Source organism: Phyllostomus discolor, chromosome 6 (genome assembly GCF_004126475.2).
Source record: "Phyllostomus discolor isolate MPI-MPIP mPhyDis1 chromosome 6, mPhyDis1.pri.v3, whole genome shotgun sequence".
In the NCBI taxonomy this organism is placed as follows: Eukaryota; Metazoa; Chordata; class Mammalia; order Chiroptera; family Phyllostomidae; genus Phyllostomus; species Phyllostomus discolor.
This window is the reverse complement of record NC_040908.2, coordinates 55,797,964-55,808,527: the sequence shown is the minus strand read 5'-3', so window position 1 is coordinate 55,808,527 and position 10,564 is coordinate 55,797,964. Positions and strand designations below refer to the sequence as shown.

At 39.7% G+C, this 10,564-nt stretch overlaps 1 protein-coding gene across 1 annotated transcript; it reads left to right on the top strand.

Moving 5' to 3' along the window:
• Positions 1-1,290: 1,290 nt before the first annotated feature.
• Positions 1,291-3,680, top strand: LOC114498503 (regenerating islet-derived protein 3-gamma-like). The gene is made up of 5 exons (XM_028514453.2): positions 1,291-1,385; positions 2,162-2,280; positions 2,488-2,625; positions 3,217-3,343; positions 3,613-3,680. The coding sequence occupies exons 1-5, from the start codon at positions 1,310-1,312 to the stop codon at positions 3,678-3,680; spliced, it is 528 nt and encodes a 175-aa protein (XP_028370254.1). The 5' UTR covers positions 1,291-1,309.
• Positions 3,681-10,564: the final 6,884 nt, after the last annotated feature.

The following is a 10,564-nucleotide window of genomic DNA, read 5'->3' as shown; positions in this document are numbered from 1 at the left end:
TTCTTAGTATCCCTTCATGAACCAGCCAACTCTCTTAGTAAGAAAGTAATAAAAATAATATTTATACACAGCCAAAGGACAGTCTTGCAAGGAAGTTGTTAGCAGTCAAGGGTAGTGAGCAACTGGATGAAGCAGAGGTCTAACTGACATGCAATATAGGATCATGTCTCCAGTTTTACCCAGCTCCTGCTCTGACCACGTTTGGAACCTAATTCTTTCTTCCTTTAGCTCTGCATCAGTTGACTGTCATCATGCTTAGGTTTTCATTTCCTTCATTGCCTCTTATTCTACCACAGTATTATCATTATCTATCAGGGAAGCTCCATCTCTCAGATGACTGGCAAGGCAAGTTTATTCATGTAATTTTCTTTACATATTGGCTCATCTATTAATCCATCAGGTAATTCTGAATAAATGATGATTTTCTTTAAAACTAGCTACTCTGTTTAAGCGCCAATTCTGAGCCTTTAGTGGTACTCTTAGTTTCAGCTTCTTCTATGTCTTCTCCAATCTGTGACACTTGTAATTTTCATACTCACATCCTTTCATGCTTCACCATTTATTTAGTTTTGTGATGTAAGATAGAAAAAAAATGTGTGTGCCTATAGAATGGAGTTTTGAGATATCAACTGAATCAATTATACCAGAAGATGTTCCTTTTTAAATTAAATTAAACATTTAATACCACATTGTGCCATAGGCCCCTAACAAGGAAGAGAGAGGGGAAAGAGCACATTTCACCTGTTCCTGGGCAAAGTGCTGGCCTGCTGAGGGGAAAGAAACAACAGCTGTGGCAATTCCCAGCCATTGCCAGAAGAGTCCACTGCCCCAACATGAATCTCTTTGAGCTAATGCCAAGCCATTTCCCACTATCCTTGTCCTGGCTCCACATGCCTGGTATTCATTTCAGGGCTCCACCCTCAAATCCACTTATAAAAGTTCAGTCTTTTCTGACTTGACCAACCATTGAAGAGACCTGCAAAACAGGTGAGTGGGAGCTGAGAGAAGATGAGAGCCATGGCAGGGGTTTACCTCACACAGTTGAGAAGAGGCTATAGAAGGATGCTACTCTTCAGAGAACATAGGAGCTCTGAGACTCAGCTGAGGCTGTCCTAGGAGTGGTAGAATATACAGATTTCCCAATTATTTCAAGAATCATAGAAGGTGACAGATGTCACCAAGATCAATTTGTTCCCAGGGGACTATCCAAAGGAAAAGATGAGAGGGAGAACAGAGGGTTCTCTGCATGCTCTCTCTCTGACTACAACTCTTTCATGATCTCTAATTGCCTCTTCAAGTCACAGACACCATGCTGCCTCCTGTGGTCATCCCCAGCATGTCCTGGATGCTGCTCTCCTGCCTGATGCTCCTGTCTCAGGTGCAAGGTAAGAATTCTCTGCCTCTAGTATTGGGTCACTGTGAGTGCTCAGGGCCAAGATGAGGAGGAAGCCTCCTGTCCTGAGTGACACATGTGGCAGTGGTGAGGTGTAGCCCGACACAATGAAACTTCCTGCAATTCCTCCATCATCACTCCTTCCTTCAGCATAATTCAACAGTGGGAGGTGCCGCAGTGGTCCATTATCAATGGAATGAGAGAATTTCCATTTTTCATTGGGCTCTAATGTGTATTGGCAGGGTGAAGAGAGAAAGCATGAAGAGTCAGTAGTGACATAAGGGGAAGAATGATTGGAAAAACCTAATGTGAGAACAGTCAGCTCAGAGTGGGGGAAGTGTTGGACCCTTTCTTTAAAAAAAAGATTTATTTATTTTTCTACAGAGTGGAAGAGAGAAAGAAAGAGAGGTAGAGGAACATCAATGTGAGAGAAACATTGATGGGTTGCCTCTTGGCCCACAACAAAGATATGTGCCCTGACCGGGAATAGAACTAGCAACCATATGGTGCACAGGCCAGCCCTCAATACACTGAGCCACACTAGCCAGGGATAGACTTTGAATAAAGGGGGAAAGAAGAACAAAAAGAGATCATCCTCTGTTTACTGGGGCTGGTGTAAGAAAAAGAAATCCAATGGAGAGGTAGTCAGGAATTTGATGTTATTTCCCCCAATGCTGGCCTCACAGATATTCCCCAAGGTCACTTCCCAACAACCATTTATGCTCTTCATTTCACTACATCCCTCTCCTTTATTCCCTTCTACCCCAGGTGAAGATTCTGAGAAGGAACTGCCCTTTCCACGGAGCAGCTGTCCCAAAGGCTCCTATACCTTTGCCTCGCATTGCTATGCCATATTTACGAGTCCAAAATCCTGGTTTGATGCAGATGTGAGTAGGTGCATTTGCAGTTAGTGGTGACAAGGGAAAGTACATTAGAGGTGGGACAGGGGTCTCCATTCTCCAGATTTTGAGGGGGTGTATGAGTGAGCACTTTCATCTTTTACACACAAACCTCTTCTCACCTACCTTAGCCCTGTGCTGCCCCCACTGACATTTCCATCTCCTCTTCAATGTCTTCCTTCCTTCCCCACACAGATTGCCTGCCAGAAGCGCCCCTCAGGATTCCTTGTGTCTGTGCTCAATAGACCTGAGGCATCCTTCCTGGCATCTGTGATCAAGAGAAATTTGAAAAACTCCCTATATGTCTGGATTGGGCTCCATGATCCCACACAGGTGTGATAACATCTGTCTGTTACTTTTTAAGCTCCTGTGGTTATCCTTGTGCCTTTGAAGGAATATGATAGAGAGCTCTGGGGCTCAGAGACCCTAGGATATATTTGGGATAAAGGTAGGACCTTGAAGCCAAGGGAAGAGCTGAATTTTGTGGAGTCTCCTAATCTCCAATTATAGTTCATCTCTTTTCAAGTTTTTACATAATTTATACATGAAACTTTGTAATTCTGTTCTCTGAGTTCACTGAGTCTATACATAATATACTAAATGAAGATAAGATGCATTTTCCCATTCTAGAGCAGACAATGTCTTTGTGGTTCAGAGTGTAATTGCAAATGTACCAATTATTGCCCAGCCAGTATCCTGTTACTCTGAGTGATACCATTGTTGTTTGTGATTATTGACTTTGGGATTTGTCCATAGAAGAAAGTTGTTATGGAGAATATCTCAGAGGAAAGCTCTGTGGCATCATCTGGAATAGCAGACCAAATTCCTACATGCTGAGATGGAGATCAAGTATCCACTAGAGCAGATTATGCAAAAACTCTAATAGTCATTCACCCTTACCTGGCTCCATTCTCTATTCTCTAGGGCTTTGAGCCCAATGCAGGTGGATGGGAGTGGAGTAATAATGATGTGATGAATTACGTTGCCTGGGAGAAAAACCCTGCCACCATCACAAACTCTGCCTTCTGCGGGAGCCTGTCACAAAGCTCAGGTAACCAAGAGGGGAGTTGCATTCTGGCCTCTCATCGCTCACTTCTGAGTCTGAACTTCAGGGAATCCTCCTGAGCTAGGAAAGACAATATTGGTTTGTCTTCTCCCATCTCCTCTCACCTGTCCTTTCTTTGGGTCTCCTTCCCCTCAAGTGGGACCTTGGTGGAGATGAAGGAGAGGTTTTGAGTCCTAAGCCAGTGTCTGAGCTGCCTCTCTGTTGGGTCACAAGCTCCACCAGCCCCATTCAATTCAGCTCTTCTGTCTCCCCAGGTTATCTGTCATGGAAAGATTATGACTGTAACCAGCAGTTACCTTATATCTGCAAGTTCAAGGCTTAGGTCTAATGGGATTCAGAGTTGTGAGTTTCATCTGGACCACATCCTGGACATGGGACAAAGTGAGAAGATTCACCCAGGAAGAGAATATTCTTTCACACCTCAAACCTGACCACCTCTCTCTGGCATTCCCTCCTCTCCACCCTCATTTCAGGTTCTCCTCTGAATTAAATAACCTGAGTTTTGAAAGAACAATAATAAAAATGTAGTCTGCAGTTGCCTGCCTTGTGTGCTTCATTGTCATTGACAGACACTGAAGGGGAGGAAATTGGTGGGGGAGGAGACTTTGTGGGTCTTATCTCTGCCCAGTTTCACCCAGTCCCTGTGAAAATGACTAACCATACATCCTACATTTGGGACGAAGTGTGTCGGCCCTGCTCATGTAGCATTTAGGTTACTTGTGAAGACATTGCTCTCCCACAACTCTACTGCTTACACATCTGCAAAGGCTGGGTGGTGTTACTAAACCAGTCCTAGTACTTCCTAAACTCATTCAATGAAGCAAATGGTTTTATTATTTTTATTTTTTTATAAATTAAAAATTCTGATCTCTCATGAAAGTACAGTAACAATGAATGAATACAAAATTTGTATAAAACACTTAAAATACATACCTAATTATTTTGCTATTAGTTTCACAGATACAAAAATAATCTGTCAAACTGCTATGAAACTTTCTAATATGTTTTAGTTTCTGTACTTGCCATGCCAAGGTTGGCTGGCGAACTGTTAGAGTGGGAGCATTGGTTCACTGAACTTCGTGTTGTTTTGTCCCAGGAGGTCACTTGTGAAAATGGATCCCAGCCCTCTGTTGTTGGTTGGGATCCATTTTCTGGCTTTAATTAGGTTGCAACTGGGAGGACTACAATGTCCAGCAGGATTTCTACTGGTAATTTTTGGATGGGAAATAAATAAAAAATAAGATATAATACTATTGACTACAAACTATTATAAAAAATAAACTTTTAAAAAAGATAAATAATTTTTTGAAAGAAACTGTCTTTTAACTGATTTTGAGGCAAGCCCCAGACTTTTTACATATTTGTATATTTCAAGACTACTTTCTGGTTTCCACATTATCACTGCCTCTCCTTAAGAACATATTTCTACTGTGGAAAACAATATGCCTAGACAGTTCCCTGATATGCGAAAGAAATTATTATGTGAGACACTGACAAAATTATTCATATGGGCCAAGATCACTGAACATCATCATGTAAAGTATTCCTTCTCAAATAAATAGAGAGATAAATGGCAGAGTCATTTTCATAGATATTTGGTAAATCTCTTTTACTTTTTCTGAGATAGACTGCCTTGACTAAAAATCCATTTAGCATTTTAAGCGGAAACACTTTTCCCTCAGTTGAAACGAATTCTGGTTGCTCAATAGCAGAGGCCTTAATTTTCTGCCCTGGTTAATGTCATAAAATGGGTTGCAAATGTTCACACTGATTGTGCTTGTGCCAGTTCCTATTTGATTTTGAGTTTTCCCTTTAGTGCCAGATAAGCTTCCACAGCTTGGGGGCCAGATTCTGTTCTTCCAGGTGGAGGACCACTGTATAAGACCAGACACTTGTATTCACAAATAAGAAAGATGCCAACACAATTTGGCTTTTGGAAGCAAAGGTACTTCCTAGATCACATAACAAAAACAACTTAACAGTAAGGTGGGCTTTGAGCTCAGTTCACCCAGGACCAGGATGTCTTTCTGTGGTGTGCTCTTGTTTGAGCTCTCTTTCATCTGTATGCTTCTCCCTCTACTGGTTTCCTTTCACAGCTCAAGATTGTTGCTAGCAGGCTCTGGGGCTACTGATTCCTCATTAATATGAGAAGGCATAATCCCAAACTTTACTTTTTTAGACAAACCTGAGCAGACCACAACGGCCAGGAGAATGTCATGGGCCGCTGCTTGAAACCTGAATTACTGCACACCTGTGAGCCATTATTGGAGAAAAGAGTGCTTACTATCCTGTTTCGATTGCATGAACTGCAAACTCTCTAGGATCTTGGCGTGTGATCATTATTTACCAAACCTTAGGAAGGTTTGTTCTTAGAAGGACAGTGGGACAGATTTTTATTAGTGGGACAGCTGGGTGTTACTAGGAAAGAGAGTAATGAAACTGGGTAGGTACCCAGGGAATATCGCCACACACACATGCAGACAGAGAACTAGAAATGCAGTAGTCCCTCCTTATCCACAGGGGATACGTTCCAGGTCTCCCAGTTGATGCATGAAACTGTAGATAGTACCAAACACTATATACACATACATACCTACAATAAAGTTTAATTTATAAGTTAGGCATAGTAAAAGACTAACAATAATATCATAATGAAATGGAACAATTATAAAAATATACTATAATGAAAGTTATGTAAATGTGGCTATTAAGCACAATAAGAGTTACTTCACCAAGGGCTCTGAGATATGGAGAAGATGAATCTGGTAACCAAGATGGCTCCTGAGTGACTCACAGGCGGGTAGAGTATGTAGCAGGGATGCACTGGAGAAAGGGGTCTTCCCATTCTGGGCTAGATGCAGTGGGATGGCATGACATTTCATCATGATACTCAGCATGGTGTTCAATTTAAATTTTATGAATTGTTTATTTCTGGAAATTTTTATTTAATATTTTCAGACTGTGGTTGACCATGGGTAACTGAAACTGTAGAAAGAGGAAATGTGGATAAGGAAGGGGGGTGGTAACTACTGTAGGTAAAACTGGACATCATCATTATTGGGATTAAAGGGAGTGGAAAATGATGTAAGCCTTCTCTGTCTTTCTCTCACTCTTGCTCTTGTTGGAAATAAGCAGCTGTCATATTACTATCATTGAAAGAATAAAATATAGGCCTGTATAGAGAGGGGAGTCATCCCAAATTTGGCAGACTTCAAATCAAGAATCAATTGCTTTCTTATACTTAGTTTGCTGTTTACACCTGACATCATATAACTTTTCCAGTTTCACTTATGCATTCGGTTGTACCTTTTAAGTTCTCTTTGCCTACTTACATTGTGAATGCTCCTTTGTAGTTTCCCTTTGCCCAGATAATTATGTAAATATTCCATGGTTATCCTGATTACTGGTCTCCTAAGTATGTGTTAGACATTATGATATGATACCTGGAACTACTATTGGTACAAGACCACATAGTATACATATTCTGGGTCTACAAATCAACTGGCTACTAAGTAATTTCTCAAATGCAATAAAATCATAATGAGTTTTTCACTGCCAACCATTTTCCCTGAAAGAAGTACTTTTTGATGCTGCTAAAATGAAAACAATATGAAACATCATTGCAAACAATCATGAGCATTTTAAATCATTTCTTTAAAAGAATATTTATTCTTATTTTTTCTAAAGTGAAAATTAAAAATAACAGAAACACTCAACAAACCAGATGTTTAACAACTTGAGTTATAGATATTGAATACAATATTAACCAGTAAAAATTGCATGGTATTGTTTCATATGTATGAAATTATAAAATGTACACGTGGGAGTTGGAGGCAGTGAAGGATCTCCTTTATAATTCCCTAACTCACTGTCCAGCTTGAGTGCTTTAGTCAGAGCAAATGGGCAAGTTTTGTCATAACAGGACCTGAAAGAGGGGCAGAGCCCAAATCAAAGCCTAGCAGGTGAACAAAGCACATGGGACTCTGAGACAGAACACAAGATGAGTGAGCCCAGGGAGATGCCCAGTGTGGGAAGAGGCTGTTCCGTGCACAGGTTGACATGGCTCTATGTAACCCATCACCCTACAATCAGTACTGCTGTCCTTTATGCAAAGGTGCAGTTTTATGATTTTCTACATACTCCCAGATACCCAGTTCCTATGTCCCTGAGAAGCAGAGGGTGTGGGAAGAAGATCTTTTAATAGAGACTGTGGCCCAGAATGGGATGAAGGAAATCAGCCCAGGCAATAATGAAGAGATTCGTGGAAGAGAGAAGCAGAGTAGAGTAGACAGAACATTTGTCCTTCTGATAGCCATTTCATTTCCTGATTTTTTCTTTTCCCCCAAACTCATGCAAATGACCAATACTTAGCTATGCAGAATCTGATGACACCAAGTGAGGATGACAAAAAAAAAGATAATTATTCTGGCTGAATCTAACTCTCAGTATTTCCTGAAAACCTGAAATCAGTGTAAAAATTCTACCTGTGACCTTATTGTAAAGTTTTAAATATATAACAAAGTAGGTGTCCACTCCAACCTTACAACCTACCTTCTGAAACACATAAACATCCACATATAAGAAGGAAACTATCATGTTCAAATGGAAATTTATTAAAAAGTTGACTTCCTGACTGGCAATTTGAGTTTGTTAAAATCTCTTTTTTATAACAAAATTGTGTGAGCTGCCATGACTCAATAATGTCTCTCTTTGCATCAGCACTATCTGGCCCCTTTGTTGACACTCAGTATTTTTTTAAAGGTATATGTAATTCTGATGTTTTATCAATTGTGTTTGAAATATAACTTGAGACAGCCCACTTGTAGTTTTACTAAAAGATTTATTGGAGATTTGGAAATGCATGTGTAAAAGGTTTTTTGTATAAAGCCTGGCTGAAAAAATTTGCACTGAGGGACATACATATACTGTGTAATTTGGTGAATTAAAAATAAAGAAAAAATGTTAACCAGAGATGTTGTCTGCAGAATACGCCTGTAATATCTTAAGTGCTAGAATTAATCATGGGTATGACAAATGATTATGATGATTGTATAATGCTTTGTGTGCATTTATTCTTCAGTTCCATTCATTCAAAGATTGTCAAATGCTCAGCATCTCTCGGCTGCCAGCTTCCCACAGACCTTTACCCAGATTCTTAAACCCACACAAATCATATTTTTCTAAAAGTCTTTTACTCTCACATGGAAAAAAAAATCCCTCCTGTCTTACTGAGAAAAGAAAAAGAATGTTCAGAGAACTTTTGAGAAACTATCCTCCACATGGTCTTGAAGTTTGGCCACTCCTTGCAAGCAGAGGCACTGAGCTTTCAAAAATGGAAGTGGAATCTCCCTCCAAAACAAAGGGCAGGCTTCTTTACAGTTTTGGAAAAAGAGATAGAGTTTTCCTTCAGAGTGAAGGAAAACAGACCTGCTTATTCTCTAGTACAATACAGACACAGGTTTGCTTAATACCCATTACAAAGATTCAGGTTTCCTGAGTTCCTATACCATAATTACAGGACCTAGGCCTTTGATATAACATAACCCACTGCTTATGAAGGCACCTGTGTGGTCCATCTATGTCTCTTCATGGAACACAAGAGTAGAGACAGACAGATAGGGGCCAAAGTCCTGTACAAGTGGGGGCTGGTTGGAGCAGTGAAGAATGGTGACAGGAGCAAGTACATTCCAAGTCATAGTGAAAATTTCTCAAGTCTCAGGTTCTTTAGTTGCTTTTATATATGCAAAAGGGAAATTATTGTTCATTAGACAAGGTTGAGAGAGGTCCATCTTAGGGAAGCATGAATGGCAGACATGATCGGGCTATGCGGATTTCTAATGACCCTCACTGAACTTGATCTTCTATAATATCCTCCCTTTAGCATAAATAAAGCTTGTAGACATAACGACATATCAACCCCTAAATTATGTGATGTTATATGGCAATAGGGATTCTTGAAGATGTGATTAAGGTCACTATCAGTTTACTGTGAGTTCATAAAATGGGAGATTTCTGGGGCGTTACTGAAGTGGGCCCCTTTCACCACATAAATCACTTTAAAGCAGTTTTCTCTGATTGGCAACATAAAGGGAAGTCAAGAAGTTCAAAGCACCAAAAAAATTCATTGTGTCATTGCTACATTAGAGAATGAAGGTGGCCTAATGCCAGGACATGCAGGTAAGAGTGGCACCTTAGCTGACAACCAGCAAGAAGAAGGGGACATAGGTCCTACAACTGCAAGGAGCCACATTTCGCTAAAAGCATCAATGACTGGGAGTTGTTTTACACAGCAAAAGGAAACCAGTACAATGAGTCTCCATCGGCTGAAATATGTGGGGCTGAGGCTGGAATCCCTCTTGAGTCACAATGACCATCTCTGAAAATCAAGGGTCCTGTGCTTCTTAGATTGTAATGAACAGATCTTAACTTATTGTTGGTGTACCCTAAGCCTATATGAGACCATGCTTAAGAAAAATATTATAGACGGGATTTTCAAGTTTGACTTTCTTGTAATCTCTGATTAGAAAAATAACAAGAGAGGACCCAGATAAATAAAACCAGATATAAAAGAGGTGGGGTGGCAACTGATGCTTAGGAAATACAATAAATTATAGCAAAATATTATAAACAATTATGTATCAACAAATTGGACAATCAGGAAGAAATGGATAAATTCCTAGAAATATACAGTTTTCCAAAACTGAAACAGGAAAAATCAGAGAATCTGAATAGACATATTACAACCAGTGATGTGGAAGCAGTAATAGAAACAAAACTCCCCAAAACAAGAAGTTTTGTACTGAATGGGTCCAAAGATGAATTTTTCCAAAAATTCAAAGAAGAACTAACACCTCTCCTTCTCAAATTTTCCAAACAGTTCAAGAAGAGGGACAACTCCCAATCTCGTTTTATGAGGCCAGGATTATCCTAATTCCAAAACCAGATAAAGATACTACAAAGAAAGAAAATTATAGGCCAATGTCTCTGATGAACATAAATGCTAAAATCCTCAACAAAATATTAGCAAACTGGATCCAGCAATATATGAAAAACAGCAGACACCATGATCAAATGGGATTTATTATGAGGATGCAAGTTTGGTACAATAATTGCAAATAAAAAACATGACACACCACATAAACAAAATGAAAAATAAAAACCACATGTTCATATCAATAGATGCAGAAAAAGCGTTCAATAAAATTC

Coding starts and splice junctions, on each gene's coding strand:
- LOC114498503 (XM_028514453.2), top strand. CDS start 1,310: ATGCTGCCTCCTGTGGTCATCCCCAGCATGTCCTGGATGCTGCTCTCC. Junction 2,281..2,487: donor AATCCTGGTTTGATGCAGAT/GTGAGTAGGTGC, acceptor TTCCCCACACAG/ATTGCCTGCCAGAAGCGCCC. Junction 3,344..3,612: donor GAGCCTGTCACAAAGCTCAG/GTAACCAAGAGG, acceptor CTGTCTCCCCAG/GTTATCTGTCATGGAAAGAT.